Source organism: Castor canadensis, chromosome 19 (genome assembly GCF_047511655.1).
Source record: "Castor canadensis chromosome 19, mCasCan1.hap1v2, whole genome shotgun sequence".
NCBI classification, from domain to species: Eukaryota; Metazoa; Chordata; class Mammalia; order Rodentia; family Castoridae; genus Castor; species Castor canadensis.
In genome coordinates, this window is record NC_133404.1 from 42,959,480 (window position 1) to 42,979,176 (window position 19,697).

The window sequence follows — 19,697 nt, forward strand, 5'->3', positions numbered from 1 at the left end:
GCGCTGGCGAGGCTGCGCGCGGACCGTTAGCTGCGGCGGCCCCGCCCCGGCGGGCGGCTCTTACCGGCGAGAATGCCATGGGGCCGGAGTGGCCCTGCGGGACTGGCGGGCTGGCCGGCGCGGCGAGGGACACGCACGCACGTGGGCACTATTTTTGCAGCAAGCCGCGCCGAGCGCGGCACCCCGGTTCCTTATAAAGCTCCGCGGAGCCCAGCCGCCCGCCGGCCGGATGCGGAGCACCTGTGCCGGGCCCCGCCCGGGTCCCCGCCCCCTCCGCCGCTCCGGGCGTCCAGACCCGCGTTCCGCCGCCCACCGGAGTGGGTTCTGCGGCCAGCGAGGCTCGGATCCGAGCCCGAGCACGCCGCTCACCAAGTGACCCTTGCCTGCCAAGTCACTCTGCCCTGGGCCTCAGTTTCCCCCATATGAAATAGGGCGCGGCTCCCGCGCGCTCCGTGAGGCCGCTTGTCCACGTCTCTGCTCTCCCGGTGACCTGTGCAGGGTGGGGGCCGGACCTCAGCCCCGGGCTCCAGGACCTGCCGCTCCCGAGCTGGAAGGGGGTTCCAGAAAGTTCCGAAGCAGCAGATCCTCTGGGTCGCAGTTCCCCGGGAAACCGCGTCGGACGCTCCCGCCGGGCTGCGTGCGATGGAGACCCCGCGGGCCGGGCGGCTGCGGGCTGGGCAGGAGGGACCGCACCGGAAGCCCGGGGCCAGCGGAGGCGGACATGGCATCGAGGCGGAGAGGGAGGACCGATGGAAGGCGAGCTGGTACCGCCGGGGGTGGAGGCTCGGCCCGGCTCGTGAAGGCCTTTTATTCTGTAGATTGCTGAACCCGGCGAAGAACTGCAAGCGGGGGTTGCGGATGTCAGGTCTCCTAGGAGGGGGACGGAAAGGGAAATGAACCAGAGCTTACTGAGCATCGCCGTGGCAGGCGTGTGGCATCGCACTGTTTTGTAAGTACTTTACTGTGCCCAACGCTCCTTCTGGAGCCAGTGGGAGGCGGGTGACTGGGCTTCTGCCTAGGGTGGTGGAAGGAAAGGAAATTTATGGCCGTAGTCTAGAAGAATGAATGGGGGGGAGGGAAAGGGCAGACGCTCAAGTACAAGGCGTCCGGAGGGGCTCCTGGGTGTCTGAGAGTGCTGGGCAGTCTGTCCACACACAGGTCTTCAAACAGGACCGTCCCTGGGATGTAGAGATCGTAGATAGGGCCGGGGAGGATTGCAGGGGCAGGACAGAAGGACTTCAGGGGACCCCCTCCTGGGTAGCAGCCCGCCCTCACTGCTCCTTGCATCTGCCGACCTCGGGTATTATCTTGCTTGTCTCTGGTGCCACGCTAGATTCCTGTAGCACAGAGCCAAATGAGAGGACCACAGAAAGCACCGAAGACCCACGGCACATGTGAAAGGGCCGGCTAGCTGATGGTACCGTGTAGGAAGGCAGCCCCAGCCCAGCAGCATCGTTCAAGTACAGCTGAAAACACAGACTTAACTAAAAAATGCAAATTTTAATCTCATCTGTTCCCTGACCCAAAAGCTAAGCAAGATAAGAATCTGAAACCTGGATTAGCTCCAAGGGCATGGGTGTCTGGGAGCCTCCCAGCATAGGAAAGCAAAGGCATCTCAGGTGACCTGGAGTAGGGATTTCTAGCCTTGTTCTTCCTTCCCCAAGTGCTCACTGTGGGCCTAGCACTGTTTTGAGTGCTTTATCTAGGTTAACTCACTTTTCAGGTGAGGAAACTGAAGTGCAAAGTAGTTAGGTAAATCGCCCAAGGATCCCAGCTAGCAGTAGCAGAGCAAGGATTCAGACCCGGGCAGTGTTCCATTTCATAGCCTGAAGAGAACCAAACTTCCCTGGGAGTGACCCCAATGCTCACTGCCATGGTGAGGGAAAAAGAAATACAGCCATGGCCTTGGGTGCGGGAGCATTCTTGCTATCTGCACACACTTGGCCGACCCTGCAGGTCATATGGAAGGGCAGTCCCCCTGACTAGGTGTTCACCAGCCACAGGACAGGGTGTGGAAAACCACAGACATGGAGATAGTGGTCAAGTCCCCACAGCTGGTCACTGGCAGAAGTAGCAGAAACAAATAGGCAGCATTATCCATTCTCCCAGTCAACAAACATCCTTTGAGCCCTAGTATGCCTGGCAGCGTCTCTGTAGTCAAGCTCCAGGTTTACAATACAGGTTTTAAATGTAATTGGCTGGATTCAACTTAAAATACATGTTGTAGGGCGACAGGGGGGTCCTGTAGTTGTCCATATGCTCAAGAATCCAGTGCTCCCCAGCAGTCAGACAGCTGAAAGGAGAGTGGGGACTGCTGGGAGATTCAAAGGCTCTCTCTAGAAGAAACCACATTATCTTCTCACATCCTTTTAAGTGGAATAAAAGATAGGATCATCTTCACTTTTCATAATCATAAATGCAAATTTTAAATGGGTTAAAGATAAGTCACATTTTCTTGGAATTTCTAGAAGAATATAGACTTTTTTTTTTCTGGCAGTCCTGAAGTTTGAATCCAGCCTCACGTTTGCTACGCAAGCACTCTGCTGCTTGAGCCACTCCACCAGCCATTTTTATTACCTCAGCCTGTGGATGAATTTTGTAAATTAGAAAAAATAAGAACAGGGCCAGATGTGGTGGTTCACACCTGTAATCCTTGCTTTTCAAGGAAGTGGATTTCTTGAGGATTGTGGCTCAAGGCCAGCCTGTGCAAAAAGTTCCCAAGACTTCATCTTAGCCTGTGGTTGGGCATAGTGGTGTGCACCTGTCATCCTAGCTAAGCAAAGAAGCCCCAAAATAGGATTGTGGTCCACACTGGCTTAGGCATAAGTGAGAGCCCCATCTCAAAAATAACGGAGAAAGGGCTGGCCAGTGTTTCAAGTGACAGAGTGCCTGTCAAGTGTGAGACCCTGAGTTCAAGCTCCAGTGCTGTGGAAAAGACAGAAAAAAGAAAAGGAGAATAAGAACAGTATATAAAGGAAGGTGGTAGGTCTGACCACGTTGGAATTAAAAACTTTGGTTTATCAAAGGATATTTAAAACTTAAAAAGGCAAGCCATAGACTGGGAGACAATATTTGCAATACATGTATCAAGTCTAGTTTTTAAGATAATGTCTAAGACCAGTGGGAAAAAAGACAACTCATAGAGAAAGGGGCAAAAGATGGGAACAATCAGTTGACGTGAGTGAAAGCCTAACTGATTAATCAACCTGTGCACGGAAAGCCCACCCTCCCTAGTAACCAGGGGAGTGCAAGTATGAAACCATAATCAGTTTAAAAAGTGTCACTATCCCATAGCAGGAACTTAGCCTGTGAGGGTGTAAACTGATTCAGCCACTTTCATTTGTGCTTTTATTTTTTAAAAAACATTTTTTACACTATACACATATGACACAATGCATAAAATGCAGAAATCCTAAGTGTCCATCAGCGACTTCTTACCTACAAGTGTTCCCAGGTAGCCACCATTCCTATTAAGATGTAGAATCTCTGCCCCAACAGGATTCCATCATGTCCCTCCTCCTTGTTAGAACTGACTCTGCTTTCATCACAGTTTTGCCTGTTCTGAACTTCACATTAGTGTTGGCTTTTCTCACTCAACACATCCCTGGGCTCTATCCCTGCTGCAAGTTGCAGGAGTGTGTTCCTTTGTATTGCTCAGTGGCCCTCCACCATAACTTATTTCTCCATTCTCTACTGATTGGAATTTGAATTGTCTCCAGTAAGGAGACGATTATGAATAAAGCTACTGGAAACATTCTTGATGTGAAATGCCCTGGTGAGCAGTTTGGCATTATGTAGTCAAGATGGAGTGTCTGCTCTGACCCAGCACTGCACCCCTACAGAACTGTTATGGAAACTCACACGTTTAAAGAGTCATGAGTAAAATACCTGTGACTGCTTTGTTCATAGTTGTAAAAACAAAATAAAAACCTTAACTGCCCACCCACAAGAAATTGGATCAATAAATTACCATATTCAGCCAGGCATCAGCGGCTCACACCTGTAATCCTAGCTACTTGGGAGGCTGATATTGGGAGGATCAAGGTTAAAGGCCAGCCTGGGCACATAGTTCTCCAAAATAACTGGAGGTGTGGCTCAAGCAGTAGAGCACCTGCTTTGCAAGCTTGAAGCCCTGAGTTCAAACCAAAAAAGGAAATGTGGTATAGTCATACAAGGGAATAATACGTATGTGTGTGTACGTGTATATATGTAAAAGTAAACAGCATAAAGCTACCATCGACATGGCTCAATACTGAGTGGAAAGCAAGCCACAGGGGAATGCATGTATACGTGATTTTAAAACGGGCAGTACATAGCATCACAAGGTACAGGTGTGATAAGGCACATCTGATTACTCTGAAGGAGCAAAAGGTGAATGGCACTGGTAAGCAGACTCCAGGGGTGATCGACTTCAGGCGGGACAAGGTTTCATGGACTCACGAGGGCTTTAGTCACAGTGTACTGATCAGCTATTTTACTCTTTCTACTTGGAATATATCACAGCTTTTCAAAGAGACAAGGGGTGAGAGTAATTAAGGGCAACTAAATGCTGGTAAATGACATTTGGCCAGGGAAGGGAGAAGTGATTTGTAGTGTTTGCTGGTTTCGCTGGTGTAAATACTCCTGTCATGGCTGATTTCAAACCACCAATGTGACCTCCGGCTTACAAAGTTCCCGAAAGCCTCAGGAGCCAGTATGAGCCAGCTCCATCCAGCACACCACTCAGACCCTCGGGAGCAAAGTGCTCCATGGCCAGCCTCAGGTTCCCTGAGGACTTTCCCAGCATGCAGGAGACAGGATGCAGGCTGTGACTTATTAGTTCCTTATTGCTATTAAGTTACACCCAATTCTGAGCGGCTTAAAACAATTGTCTCACAATTTCTGAGAGTCAGGAAGCTAAGAATGACTTCTCTGGGTGGTTCTGACTCAGGATGTCTTACGAGGCTGCACTCAGGCTACTCACAACCAAGGCATTTGATATTTGGGCTGGGAGCTCGTTCACTCTAGGAGTTCACTCTAGAGGGTTTCAGGTCCTTATCATGCACTCCTCTCCAGAGCGAATGATGAGAGAGCGAGCGAGCATTCGAGCGCATCACACAGCAGCCCTGCTGAAACGTGGGGGGAATGACGCAAGGGTACAGACACCGGGAGGCAGGGATCGCTGGGGCTGACTTGGAGGGGGGCTAGCACACCAATCACAGGGGAAGGTGAGTGCGGAATTTCAAGGTCCATAGCAATTCTGAAATGGCTCTTGTTCAGAGGTCTTAGAAAGCCACTTCTCAGTGCTGATTCAGAGGCAAAAGTGAGAATGAGCCCAGCCACCACTTAACTGATGGATCAGTCTCATCTCAGAACATGCAGACAAAAACAGTTGTCCCAGGGAGACGAGGGGGCCCCCAGGGCTCTCACAGAAGAGCAATTCCAGCTGTTCTCTGGTGCTACAGTGCACAGCAAGTCCCCAGAGCCTAAGGTGGGGGCTGTCTCCTGGCACTTCCTTTGTTCTTTCCCTAACAGGAGGGCCACACTTGCTTCACTCTGGTGCCCTCCTGAGCAGTGGCTCAGGGATGCTTAGGTGCCAGGGCTGTGGGGAAGTATGGCCAAGGAGCTGGAGTCCTGGTCACGGGGTGGTCATGAGGCACCACAGCTCAAGCTGTCACTGGAGTGTATTCCCATAACCCAATCAAAATGTTCTCTGCTCAGTACCAAGCTTGGGTAACAGCAAGCTCTAGCCTCACTTGGGGCCAGGGAGGAGTAGTCAGTAAAGGCTCTGAGAAGGCCTGTGGGAAATAAGCTTACTTCATTTAAGTCAATGACTCCTCCTAAACTTAATTTATCATAGACATTTTTCTTTTGGCAGAACACGCAGTAACCAAACACCTTTTACATCTGTTGCTCACTCAGCCTCTTTCTCCATCGGGTATGTTGCAGGTGGAGGCTCTAATCCTCGCTAAAGCATGTCCATGGTGCAGCATCATCGGCTGCTGGGACCTGCTTAGATAGGCAGAATTTCAGGCCCCGCTATGGATCAGAACCTGCATGTTAACAGGATGCCCAAGTGGTTGATGTGAAGTAATCCAAGAAGCATGGTTCTGCATCTTCTGTTATTCCCCCTCTAAGATGCGCAGCTGGGTAATCCAGGGCCTCCAGGACCCATGTCCAGATGTAGTTCATGTATTCTGAACTGCACACTTGTGTTTGAAAATTACCCTTACTATTGATCTTTCCTTCCCAGGGGGCCTATGAGGAGGACCAAGGGGATCTGCCAGCCGCTGAAGTGGACCTGCTTCTGCACATACTTAGCAAAGGACCAAGGAGTTCTTCCCACTTGGCCTCCCCATCCCTGCCCAGATGTCTCTTCTATGGATACCTGCAGACGCCTGACCTAGAGATGGATGCCTTGGGGATCCAACCAGTTTCCCTTAAGAGTCAGTTACAGCCTCCCTATGGTCACAAGGATCAAACACAGTCACCCTTAGCAGCTCTGCCCCAAGCCCCTTAGGAGGAGGAAAGGTGAGTCAGCGTCTAGGGAGAAGATATTTTATTGAGACTGCTACATAAATAGCTACAGAAAGCAGGGAGGGAAAAGGACACGGCAGTTCTGTCCCTCTACACAGGTCACTAAGGAGCCCATAAAGGGGTTGGGGAAAGGTTAGGAAAGACTAAAGAGGGAGAGAGGACTCCCCTGCCATGAATGCTGTCTGACATGAGGAGTCTGATAGGAGAGAAACAGAGGCAGACGGACATACCAGATGTCATGGGGGCGGGACAGGTGAGGACCAAGGAGGCCACAGAGTCAGTGTTTGGGAGTCATTGGGTCAGAGCCTGGATCACATCCTTCACCAACATGGTGCCAATCACCATCTTCTCGCTGTTGACAGTCAGCTGGGCAGCTCCAGCTGCCCGAGCATCCAGAGTCAGTAGGACTAGGCTCCCGCTGGTCAGTGTCCGCCCTGCAAACCTGAGGTGAGAGCAGGGTAAGGGGTGGGGAGTGAGCTGCTGGGGACTCGGGGCCTCTTCCAACCAGGCCCCACAACATCCATCCCTTCTGTGCTCATACCTATACTCATCAGATGTCCCACAGGGGACACGACCCAGGTTGGCAGTGGTAGTCACTTTCTGCACCACGATGTGGTCACTCCGACAGGTCTCTGGCAGTGTGAGCTTCTCTGTGATCTCGTTCATGCCTGTCAGCTTTCCTAGGTGCAGAGGCCATGATGAAGGCAGAGGCTGCATCCACTAGATGAACACCTTCAAGCTCTCCCAGGCTGCACAGGTCTCTTGCTAGAGGCAGGTCAGAGCTTCCCCCTCCCCCACCCCCCATCAGCCTCCTCTTCAGCCTCTCTCCTCTCTGCAGCCTCGCCATTCTCCAGCTCCTTCAGACAACCGACACCTGTTTCTTCCATTCACTTCATTCTTGGCTAGCCACATCATCTTGCCACTGCCTGTACCTTCAGGCCGGCTGCGTTCAAGTCTCATCATGCCAAGACTGCCTCCCTCCTCGTTCATGGTCAAAGTCCTCTAAAGAGAGCTCCATTTCCTCGAGGCAAGGTCTCTCTCAGCCCACCATGACTGGCCTGTGTCCCTCCTGTAGCAATGACCTGCTCTCCCTGAGGTTGGTAGTGGTCTCTCATATGCTGGATCTGAAGGCGTTTGGCCATTGTGGCCTGCAGACCACCCAAGGCACCCTCTGCCCTGCATTGCCTGCTCCTCTACCACCTCCCTCTGTTCCTCATCACTCTTCTCCCTTCTCTTCTGCAGAAGACTGGGTTTCCTCAAGGTCTGTCTTTGGCTTCTTGTCCCCCCACCCCCACCTGCCAGTGTGGGTGGTCTCACCCACACTCACAGCCTCCATCACCACCTCTGCACTCCTGTCTCCCACTTGAAGTGTTTCCCAGGCCCAGACTCACATTCAGGCCCATGCCTTCTCCTGAATGTCCCAAGTTCCCCTCAAAAATCTGCTTTCCCAACACTAACCATCACCTTCCCCACTTGCTTGCCCTGTTCTTTCTTCTCGATCAGGAATTTGACAAATTACAGCCTGCTGACCAAATCCAACCCACCACCTGAATGGCCCACAATGGTTTTTACATTATTTTTAGTACTGGGGAAAAGGTTAAAAGAAGGTTAATATTTCATGACGCAAGAAAATTTAATAAAATTGATATTTCAGTATCTGTAAGTAAGATGTTACTGGAATGTGGCCACACTTGTTCATTTATAATTGTCTGTGGCTGTTTTGTGTTAAAACAGCAGAGCTGAGTAACTCAGAAAGACTGCATGACCCTCAAAGCCTCAAACATTTACCATATGACCTACAAAAACAAACCCCAACTCTAGATGAAGGGCACCACTCCTCTCCCTACCATCCAAGCCAGAAATCCCAGAGTCAGTTTATATGCCACCCTCTCCTCCTGCTCAGGACAACTTCCCATACCTTCTTTCCTTCTTCTCCACACCATGCCCTACTCAGCCTCTGTTCCCTTTGCCGCGGCTCAGATCCTTGCCTCACATCCAGACCTGTTGCGATAGATCTAAACAACTAGTCACAGAATTCAGCCCAAGGGCACACGCCAAGTGAGTGACAAGTTCAGAAATGAAAGCCAGGACTTGTGAAGTACCTAATTTCCTTCACCTCCGCTAGGCTGCCTTTTTTACCTGCTGTAGGCTCACCCAATCCCAGCTCTTAAGTGTTGCCCGATTCCTCTTGCTAAATCGGGATTGAACCTGCCCTTTCCTTCCGTGACTCCTCCATTGCCAGGAAAGTAAGATCTACAGTCCTTGTCACTTTAATGATGGGGTTGGATCCAGTAACTTCTATGACCCCTTCCAGCCCTGAAACGTTAGGGCTGAAACCTTTTAGCACAGCATTCAAGGCTTCCAGAAATGAGGCCAAACAACTTACTTTTAGCTTTGTTCTTACTATACCTCTGTGCTAGAGACTCCTATGCCCCAATCCAAACTTTTTCCTACATTTACCACCATACTTCTGCATGTGTTGTCTCCCTAGCTGAAAGGCAGTCTAGACTTTTCTACCTGGCTGAGTCCAAGCTCTCTAAAGCCTCACTGAAATGTCCCACTCCTTGTGAAGGCTCTGCTAGGAGCACAAACTATAGGGCCTCCCTGACTAAAGAGCAGAGGTTCCTCCCATGTGTCTGTACCAAGGAGCTTAATGGTCACTAGCAGGTGGTGCTGGACTCCTCCCTACTCACCACAGGGAGCACTCACCCTGCTCCTTCTTGAACTCATTCTCACTCATGAACACAGGGGCCACCAGTTCTCCAACAGGTGGCTGAATGGAAACGTAGAACTGTCGGGTTTGGGTGCTGGGAAGGGTGGAAGGAGACAGAGAGGCAGGAAGTGAGACCAACTGCTCTCCTCTCACACTTCCCCCACCTCCAACAGAGACAAGGCATGGAGCTGGGGGCAGAAGAGTAAGGCCAGTTGTGCAGGTGTGGGTTTGGGATGACTGCCAGACTTACCAGATCCTGATGTGGCCCCCCACCAGTGATTCTTTTGGACCCCCCCTCTCTCCAGCCCACACTCCCAAGGCCACCACGTACCATAGCTGGAAGTTGGCTGCTTGGGTTGAGTCACAGAAATTAATGCCCATGACAGCTGTGGCAGATTCTCCTGGAGCCAGTGACTCTGAAGGGACATGAGACAGGAAAGGGGGAGCAGGTAGCATCATCACCTGTCAGACCCTGGACCCAGTCTACCCCATTCTCTCCTGTCAGAGCAGACTAGCCCTCTATGAAGTCCTGGCTTTCTGGGCCTCTGTTTTCTTCCTGAAACCTAAACACCTTTCCCTCTTACCCACCCTTGCTCCATCTAAGTCAGTCCTGAAACAACCAAGGCCCCAATTTTCTGCTTCCAGTACCTCCTTCCCTGACAGGAACTTGCTCATCTCCCAGTCTAGCTTGTCTACCAGGGTGTGGGTCCTGCTAGATGCCATGTCTGTACTCCCATAGTGGAGCCCCTGGCTTGGCCCAAAGAAGGAATCAGCAACTACACAGTGAACCTCCTCCTCCACCCTGCCCAACACCCTTCTGTACCAATTTTGGGAAATTCGTGGATGCTGATGCCAGCTGGCAGTTTAGGGGTGCCCATGTGCAGCTCCTTGATAGGCGTCTCAGAGCTGTTGGAGAAGTAGATGTGCACAGACACCATGTGGGGATCCCCAGAGAAAGGTTGGCGGCTAAAGGCATAATCCACAGCCAGCCCCTCGCCAGCTACCCGGTGCAGCAGCTCCTGCTTCCCCACACAGGACACTGGACTCAGTAGCTGGAGTGGAACAGGAGCACATACAGAAATAAGCAGGAGGGACAGTCAGTCCCAGCCTTGCCCCTACCTAAGGCCATCCTGCAGCTGGAACTCAAAGTTGAACCTCTGTCACACCTCCCCACACAGCCGTACCCATACCACAGGACACAGCATAGAGCTGTGTCCCTGCCCCAGCCAAGTCATCTCCCGCCCACTCACCGAGGGTACCAGAGAGGAGTCTGTGAGTGTCAGGCCCTCCAGATCAGCAGCCAGACTGGTGGACATGACCATGGGAGGAGACACAGGCTGGACACTGGAAGGGGTGACTGGGTAAAAAAGACTATGATGAGGGAGAGGCAGAGTAGGGGTGGTTTGGGTTGTGTGGGGAGCCCACGGCCTAAGGAGCAAACGCTCAGCACCATGGACAGCGGGATTCACAGCAGCCTGGAGGTGCAGTGAACATCAGCCCAGACCCCAACCAAGACCTGAGGAACCTGGTCCAGAGCTGCCACAGGCCTCTGAGCCACTCCAGACCTCAATCCCCGTGACCTCACTGCACAAACTCACAGTCCTCGAGGTCAAGCAGGGAGATCTCCTTGGCTGCAGGGGTACTCTTGCTGCTGGGAGGCTGAAAGAGAAAAATGGGGAATGGGAGGGAGGAAGGGGAGCCCCTGGCCTGTTCTGGTTGGGCTGTGGAACGGTATTTGGGTTCTGGCACTGGAGGATCGGGGGGCCCTGCCAAGATCCTTACCACTTTCTTCCTCCAGGAGGCTGAGGCCACTTGCTCCTCTTCGGACTCTGATGTCATTGCAGAGTCTGATGAGCTGCTGCTGGAATTGCTGTCCTCATCTGAAGACGAGCCTTCTCCATGTCCCTCTAGCACAGCCTTCCTCTTCTTGGTCTTCTTCTCTCCTTCCTCCTCACTCTGTTCGCTGAAGGAGAGTAACAAAGGAGGTGTCAGCCTTGACACCTGCCATTTGCTTCACAGAACAGCAGGGAAATTCCTGAAGAGTGGGGTGGGACCCTGGGCCAGCAGAGCCCCTCCTGGGCTCCTGTGCCAGGCCCCCAAAAGAACTTAAACCAGCTGGTACCAGCTCAGGCTCCACCCCCCCACCCCCTACCCCTGTTTCTCATCACCCCTACTAGGCCTCAGGGACCTCCTGCAGTCGGCCAGAGCAGACATCCTGTACGTTGCCAGGTGTGTCTGCAGGCCCCAGCAGCTCAGGAGGTGCTCAGGGCCTCCCAGGGGACTGGTAAGGCTGAGCACCAGCCTTTCTTTCCAGACGATACCCCTGCATGCAGCCAGCCATCTAGCTGGCTCCCCTCTTACCTTTCGCTCCCTCTCCCTTTCTCCTCATCCTCATCCTGGTCTTCGTTGTCAGACTCACTGCTGGACTCCCCAGAGCCACTCTCACTGCTGCTCTTGCTGTCTGACTCACTCTCAGACTCAGGCTCTGTGGAGGGACAGTGTTGGGCTGCCCTCCTCACAGGCAAGTCCCTGAATCTGCAGCAGGTGCTCCAGTTCTTGGCTTCAGACTCAACACTGAAGCAGAAACCTCTCTGACCTGCTGCTTGCCCCTAATGCCAACCAGAACTGACGCAAAGGCAGATGGACCCACAGGAATAGATGCTGCTGCTGCCCAAGCCCACGCACCCCAAGAATGAAACCTCCAGGCACACACACCCACACCCCACACACCGACACCACACCACCCCCACACACACACACGACAGCTCCAAGAGTGTGCACACCCTTGGTCACCGATCAGATAAATACACACGCAGAGTGCCCCTCAGTCACACACAAGGGCAGGAACACAGGGGACCCTGCTCTGCCCATCTCACCACTGTCTGCAGACTCTGTGGGGCCCGACTCCCCCTCAGAGTCTGAGTAGAAGGGCTTTTCCTTCTCCTTCCTCTTCTCCCGATTCGAGCACTTGGTCCATTCAGGTACCTGGAGATGGGGGTGGGATGGGGGTCATTCCTTACGGTTGGAGAGGAGGAAGGAAAACATAGGCCCTTTTTACCCTTCCTCACACCTCTTCTTGGAGCCCTACATGGTCCTGTCCCCAAAAGGGAACAATGGGGGGGAGGAGAGAGAGGGCACATCCATGAGGGAAGGAACTGCTGCTCACAAATGGGGCACTGCCCAACAGAGGAAGAAGCAGCAGAAGGAAAGCCAGGAGAACAGCACACGGAAGGAGGGTGCAGTACAGAGCAAGGAGAGATACAGCACACAGAGGGGACCTCAGTGCATTCGCCCAACAGGTCCACGTGCGTCTCAGTGAGGGAGAGGTCTTCTTCCTGTGTGTGGGGGGTGTATCAGAAGGCAGGACCAGACCTTTCTGCTGTCTCGCTGTCTCTCTATCTCTCTCTCTCTCTCTCTCTCTCTCTCTCTCTCACACACACACACACACACACACACACACAACTCTCCACCCTTGCTGACCTCCACGTTGCGCACAGATGGGTCTGGGGCTTCGTCTGGCCAGTCTGGGAGCTCCTGGTAGCCTGTGGCCTTGGCATTGAGCAAGTGGGACAGTGACCCCAGCTGGAAGTGGTCCCGATCTGGGGACAAATTTAGAAGTCAGGCCAGGAGTGGCAGTGAGGAATGTCCTAGGCATGGTTTTCCTGGGGACTGAGAGGTAATTCTGGTCGGGCCTCCCTGGCTGGGCAGGAGAAGGAGATGGCTGTCTCCTAATGACTCTTATACCCAGACTGCACTTTGGGGCCACATGCTGGAAGATATGACTGTCCAGCCAGGCTAGGGCAAGAACTGAGCAGTGGGAAAGTGGGACTGCAGAGGTGGCAGAAGAACGCCTTTTCTCCTTGGCCCCAGTGATGCTGCTGGCCTGTTCGCTTGGACATCTGTGGGAAGGCAGAAGTGTGAGTGTGGCTTTACTTCCAGGACATGACCAGGCTCAGGAGGGAGGCTGAGATGGGGTAAGGAGGACAGCTGTGAATAGGAGGCTGGCTAGGCTAGGTCAAGGGGAAGGAATCATGTCTGGCTGGGCTCAATGGGAATGGGTGAGAGGTTGGGCAGGTGGTGTAGGAAGGGCAACACAGAGACCTGTGAATGAGAAAGAGACCGTTTCCTCCTGGGGGATTCTCAAAGCTGCTCCTCCCGCCCACCCCACCCTACAATTTCCCTAGTCCCGAGGTCCAGGCATTTAGGAAAGCTGAGCTTATGTAGGAGGCTCCTCTTCTGGTGTCGAGAGAGCCACCTGGCGACCCTCTCCTCTCAGGTCAGGCCCATGAGCAGAGTAAGGCTAAGGACCTGGAGTGAGGGTTAGGAGGACCTCAAGTGACCCTGCCAATGCTTCTAAGACCCTTATAACACACACACCCGTCTCCTGGGTTGGTTGGTTTACCTCTTGCCTCCCTGGGTCATTGGTTTTTTGTTGTTTTGTTTTTGCAGTGCTGGGATTTGAACTCACAGCCTACTCCTTGAGCCACTCCACCAGCCTTTTTTTGTTAAGGAATCTTTGAGACAGGGTCTTGAGAACTATTTGCCCAGGCTGGCTTCGAACTACGATCCTCCTGATCTCTGCCTCCTGAGTAGCCAGGATTACAGGCGTGAACCACTGGCACCCAGCAGTCCTTGGTACTTGATGTAGGTTTCCAAGCCTAGAACCTGCTCTGGGAGGAAGCTGGAAAGGGGAGGCTGAGAGGAGAGGATCCCCTCCTGACCTGGAGGGCAGAAAGACACTCAGGTGAGATGATGCCAGCGGTGGCTGTGGGTGGGTAACAGACTGGGCCCTTGGTGCTTCAGAAAGGGATAAAGGCATGATCCAGGGGCCAGGAACTGCCACTTCCCCAGAAATTCTTCCCACAGAATGCTAATGCTTGGCTAAGCCTGGGGCCTCAGTGGGGAAAGGCCGAGGCTGGGGCCCTGGTCACTTTCTGCCTTCCTCCAGGGAAGTTACCCTTGATCCCAGTGCCCACCTTTGAAGGACGACTCCAAAACTGGGGCTGGCTTGGGTGCCAGGAAGAGCTTCTTAGCATGCCGGCTGAGAGCCCCACCCTGCTCTGAAGGGACGATGAGCTGGCGGGTGAAACGCGCTCTATCACGGATATCATAGTTCTGATCGTACTTGGCTAGACTCAGCACATACTGGGTTAGCAGCTTGGTCTGGGGGAAGACAAGAAGGTGACTCAGCAGAGAGTGGGGACACAGGAGGCTCTGAAGCAGCTGGATTCAGCCATCACCTCCAAGCACAGCTGTTCCTCTCCCCTTGTACTTAACGCTGGCTGTCCCCACCCAACTTTCCCTCCTCACCTGCCACGGCTTCCAGTTTCCTCTCACATCTCTGACTCTGACTCCTGGCCCCAACTGTGACAACTGCTTTAAGCTAACTCTTCTCTCTCTTGGTCATGGACTCATATTTGTGATCCCTACCAGTCCAGACCCAGCCAACCTCTGTATTCTGGGGGAGCAGAGTCAGTAGAGGGCTGGGGTACTCTGCTGCACCTCATGGTTTCCAAGCTCCACCAGCCATGGAGAAACAAGACAACAGGAAGGCAACAAATGGCCTCCTTTGGCAGGAGCTGCATATGTGCCTTATAAACCCACAGAGCAGATTCTGAGCAGAGGGGACTCAGAGGAGCCAGTCTTTCCCTGGAATGTTGTAACATCATCAGAGCAAACTGCCTATGGATTTTTTGAGGTCATGTGGGGTTTGTAGTCTGCACAGTCCTACAGTTTCAAATACTGCACTGATCTTGGCCTAGTCTAACCTTCACATGATCACAGGAGCAGCTATCATTCATGAGGTGCTTTCTGGTGCTAAGCACAGTCTAGGTGCTTCACATACCTGTGTAAGCCTACAAGCCTTCTGAGAAGTGTTACTGCCTCCCTTTCCAGAGAAGTAACACTGAGTGACTTCTCCCAGGCTAAGGAAACTGTAGGTGCTGCGTCAGCCCTGGACCACCAGAGGCCCCCTGTCTACTTCCCCACACTGTCTACTGCCAGAAAGAGCCTGGCCTGACCCAGGCCTCCATGCCTCCGTCTCCTGTGACTAAGATGAAGACAGGTATCAGCAGCCAGAGTGCCCAGGGACAATGGGGACCAGCAGGACAGAGCCTGGAACTGACTCTGGTCTCCCTGAGATTTACGATGACCTACGGTCACATCCAGCCTTGGACATGGTTGACCATGTCATGGTTAACACAATGAGGTCCACAGGACAAAGAAACAGAGCCCTCCAGATGCTAGCCCAGCATCAGAGCAATTACTGTATCAGCACTGCCCACATTGCTTTAGGCAGCCACGGCGACTCCACTCCTACCTATAACCTGGCCCATGGGGACTGCGATGGCTTCGTATCCACCTGACTCCCTTTCAGCATAGTGGCATCTGTAATACTAGCGTAGACACAGATAAGGACTTCCAGCTGCATGCCTCCTAATACGATTTTACAATATGAGCACAGAATACCTTTGTGGTGGATTTCATCACAGACCTGCTCCCCCGTGGCCAGACACCATTGGACTGACCGAGGCTGTAGATGCCCTTATCATCATGGTCCATTGTAGGACGCTGTTGACTGTTTTGGTTTAAGATAGTGTCTTCCTCCACCAACTTCCCAGTTGGCTAATCACAGATTCTCTCCCTTCCTTACCTCCTTCTAGAAAGAACTGTTAGGGATTTGAGTCCATCTATCCACAGCCTTAACCACATGTCAACAACCAATATAAGAAAAACATGGTTCACTTCCTTCCATACTGCAAGATCTGCCTATAACAACCCATCACCCTTCTCTACCCTAAGGACTCATTCCCCAGACCTTATGGCATCCAGTCTATACCACTAGAACCCCTATCCCATCTGGCCAGGACGTGCAGGAGTTGCAAGGCTGCTCAAGAAGTCTTCAGTGTACCAAGAACACAGACCAACAGACTCCAGCTACCATGGAAAAACACTGATTCTCTTTCAGTCACCTATGCCAACATACTGGCTACCTTGCGACCACCTGGAAATTCATACTGTGAAAACATACTCAAACACTACATAAGTTCTAGACGGGTATGGCAGATAACCTAAAAATCCCTGTGTTCATGCCTTTGCCGATTCCCCTCATCTTGCTTCTGACCAACAGAATGTAGCAAAGGTGGTAGGGACAGAGGACTCTGTCTTGCTAGTAGACTTGTTTAGAGACTTTCTCCATGGGGCTTTGAAGAAATAAAGTGGCCACAATTGGAAGGCCCAGTTGTGGCTTCTGAATTTTCCAAATGTTTTATCCTGAGCACCTTTATAATATAAAAGGTTTACATTTTGCTTTTAATTTTACATCTTATAAGACGTTCCACTTCACTGTAAAGCAGGCCATAGACAAGGTGGTTGTGTCCCCCACTGTGCCCCTGGAAGACTTTCCTCCCACACATCTCACCTGGCATACAAAAAAGCAAACTCACCTGCCAGATGCATTCCAGGCAGTTGCACCTTGTGCTCTACCCAGGTAGCTGTACTTACCACCTTCACTACCACCTCCTCGAGCCCTCTGTCACTATATCCACTGAGCTATGGTGGCCTCTGGGCCCAGAATCTGATTATCTGTTAATCAGATCATCAGCAGAGCTCAGGCCTCAGCCTGGGCTGGGATCTGGCCTACAGTGGGATCAGGAAGTTGGGAGAAACTGGGACTTGTATGGCTGGGTAGCAGGCCTGGACTGTTATCCACAGTACTAGAATGGGGGAACAGCACAGCTGTTTTGTAAGGACAGCCATGTGTACATCCAAGCCACTTCCCTCCCAGTATGCAAGGATGCAGCTTTCTCCACCACTCCATCTGGGTGGGAAGAAAGAAAGGAGACGGTAGAGAAGAAAGCATTTTACTGAACCAAGGTCATTCTAAGGGGAAAGACTCACCTTCAGGAGAAGTGTGGCTCTGTGGCCAAAGTAACTCTGGGTACCCTGATGGGGGCTGGGACCCCTCCTATCTTGTGTAGAAAAAGGATTTGGCGGATGTAGCCACAGCTCTCTGTGTTAACCCTAACGACTGCTCTGTGTTTAAAATGCTTATTTTTGTACTGTCTCTCCTATGTGGCTATAATGACTTGTAGGCCAATAAACAAGTCTCACGCATGTCACATCCCCAGGGCATAGGTATGTGCCAGGCAAATAATAAGCACTCTGGAAGTTATGTTAAATAAACAAGTGAACAGATGCACACGTACCTAACAGTGACAACTGTGTGGAGTCCCAGTGACCTGGCCTATGCCAGCTTGAGTCTCTGGGGCTCATGCCAGCCACCACGAAAGAAAGGAACCAAAGAAGAAGTCAACTGCCATCATCCATCATCATGCCAAGAGGCACATCCAGGCCTGGCGGGGGTATTGAAGTCCCCAGGGTACAGTCCTGCTGAAGACCCCAACCACCCAGATATTTTGCTTCAAGAGTAGGTAATGTTTCAATAAAGAGGACCAGAATGTAACTACTTTAAGCTCTCTGGGCCATACAGACTGTTTCAAGTATTCAACTCTGCTGCTGGAGCACACAAGCAGCAATAGACAGTATATAAATGGACGAGCATGGCATGTTCAATAAAACAATAAATAAATACAAAAAAACAGGCAACAGGCCACACTTAGCCCCTGGGCAGTAGTTTGCCAATCCCTGTGTTGGTGAACTGAGGAGACAGTGACAGTAGGAATTGTCCTGGTGTTTGGTGTCTCTAACACCTTGAAAATCTCTGAGAATCATGTTTTATTCTCAGAATGCCCTGGAGCCATCTCAGGGAATGCCTGACACACAAGAGGCTTTAATATTCCAGCTTAGTTTTGCCACATCCTATAATCTTTTACCTTGGGAGTGACATTGGTCACCAGTACCACCCAAGCCAGAGCACAGCCTTAACCTCTTCCCTGGTACAGACTGGCCAAGCATCAACAAGCTTTGGGAAGAAGCATAGCCTGCATCTTCTGGGATGCATGCTTTCTCATCACTGCCTGCCCCTTCCACTAGCCCCAAGCAGTGGTGGCCTCACGTCCCAGCATTCAAAGGTGCAGATTGAGAAACACCTACTGGCAGACATGAAGTCACGGCCGCATAGGAGAGCCTCATCAAGCATGACCACCAGTCCTAACAAATCCCTAAGTTCCCAGAATACTGGGGTAGCACTGGTTCCGTGGGGAGACTACCCCCGACCTTGACTCCCTTTTGCAGAAAGAGTTCAGGCCTGCGTGAGGACAGTCAAAAGAGCACAGCCTAGGGAAGTGTTTAGAGCAGACAGTGCTGGTGAGACACCGCCATCTTTACCTGTTTAGAGTTGGTCAGGTAGAGCTTGGCTGCCAGGTTGATGGTTTGCAGCTTGACGATATCCTCCTCTGCTGTGAATGACTTGGCCATTTTTCTCAACACGTCAGGGGCAATCCTAGGGACATGCTCACAGTACTCCCCAATGAGCCAAAGAATACTGGCTCGGGCCATGGGCACCTGTGCGTGTGGGACAGGAGTTGGGACTGCGATAAACACGACAATGTGCGTGGGAACTCTCCATCCATGCTGGGCTACCATTGTAGGACTCTCTGAGAATGGGAGTGGGGAGTGGTAGGGCAGATTGATAGATAAGCATTTCCTAGTCAACACCCACCCTCTTCCCTAGGGTTTCATGAGTGAGCATGGACAGTGCCTTGGGCCCCAGCCAGTCGTGATCTTTCTGGAGTCACTGTGCCTTGATTCTTTGTTCCCATGCTATTCTTTCTTAACCCTCAGGAATGCCACGTATGGATGTTTTAATCCAGGAGCACAACAGAAAAACACAGCCAGCCATCTTTAGCCAGAGCTTTACAGAGGAAACAAGACTGACTGGTAAAGGCTGTGGAGCTCAGAGGTGTCCCCACTAGCAGGAGAATCTTGGACAAGATCAGGGTCACATGGTCCAGTCTCTTGCCTTTTCCACCTGAAGACTTTCGGAGCCATTGTGGGAGATTTGAAGTTGGTTTTGGTAAGGCTGGAGTATTTAATTACATCTTAAAACTATGAGGATGATGTCAGGTTGTGCTGGGAGATGTGGGGCTCCTCCCTCACCTGGATGTTGTCTGTGAGCTTCGCCAAATGTTTGATGATCTCTCCGTGCTGTGCCGGCTGCATCTGTAGCAGCTTCTTAATAACCACCACTGACTCTGCAACCACAAGCTCTAGGGAACAAGAATGAGTGTGTGGACCCCAGAACGGTCAGACAGCCACACCCAGGTAGAAGCCACACCCGCAACACCGCCAGGCCTTTGGCTCTCTTCCTCAAGCACTTACACTTTTTTGGGGGGCAGGAGTAGCACTGGAGTTTGAACTCAGGACCTTGCACTTGCTAGGCAGGTGCTCTTACCCCTTGAGCCACTCCACAAGCCCAGTTTTCTGTATTGGGTACTTTCAAGACAGGGTCTCTCAAACTTTTCCCAGGGCTGGCTTTGAACCTCAATCCTCCTGAACTCTGTCTCCT

General features: G+C 52.0%; 1 protein-coding gene and 1 long non-coding RNA gene across 4 annotated transcripts in view; one reads left to right on the forward strand and one right to left on the reverse strand.

Moving 5' to 3' along the window:
* The first annotated feature begins 61 nt into the window (after positions 1-61).
* Positions 62-19,292, forward strand: LOC141419267 (uncharacterized). Of its 2 annotated transcripts, XR_012444040.1 has the most exons (4): positions 62-949; positions 6,233-6,510; positions 13,679-13,973; positions 18,974-19,292. It is a non-coding gene; the product is annotated as an uncharacterized lncRNA (long non-coding RNA). The 2 variants fall into 2 exon arrangements; XR_012444039.1 differs by lacking the exons at positions 13,679-13,973; positions 18,974-19,292 and having other exon boundaries at positions 6,233-8,094.
* Positions 6,522-19,697, reverse strand: part of Ap3b2 (adaptor related protein complex 3 subunit beta 2) — a 32,497-nt gene continuing 19,321 nt past the window's right edge. Inside the window, exons 13-27 of one of the 2 annotated variants that reach the window (XM_074061979.1) lie at positions 19,289-19,398; positions 18,518-18,694; positions 14,206-14,392; positions 12,710-12,828; positions 12,508-12,564; positions 12,106-12,214; positions 11,591-11,714; positions 11,012-11,192; positions 10,828-10,888; positions 10,480-10,586; positions 10,053-10,281; positions 9,561-9,645; positions 9,226-9,323; positions 7,058-7,196; positions 6,522-6,958 (exon numbers count right to left, since the gene is read on the reverse strand). In XM_074061979.1, the coding sequence (XP_073918080.1) occupies positions 6,808-6,958; positions 7,058-7,196; positions 9,226-9,323; positions 9,561-9,645; positions 10,053-10,281; positions 10,480-10,586; positions 10,828-10,888; positions 11,012-11,192; positions 11,591-11,714; positions 12,106-12,214; positions 12,508-12,564; positions 12,710-12,828; positions 14,206-14,392; positions 18,518-18,694; positions 19,289-19,398 (1,934 nt within the window). In that variant the 3' untranslated portion in view covers positions 6,522-6,807. The remainder of the gene's footprint in view (positions 6,959-7,057; positions 7,197-9,225; positions 9,324-9,560; positions 9,646-10,052; positions 10,282-10,479; positions 10,587-10,827; positions 10,889-11,011; positions 11,193-11,590; positions 11,715-12,105; positions 12,215-12,507; positions 12,565-12,709; positions 12,829-14,205; positions 14,393-18,517; positions 18,695-19,288; positions 19,399-19,697) is intronic. The other variant, XM_074061978.1, reaches the window with a different exon arrangement.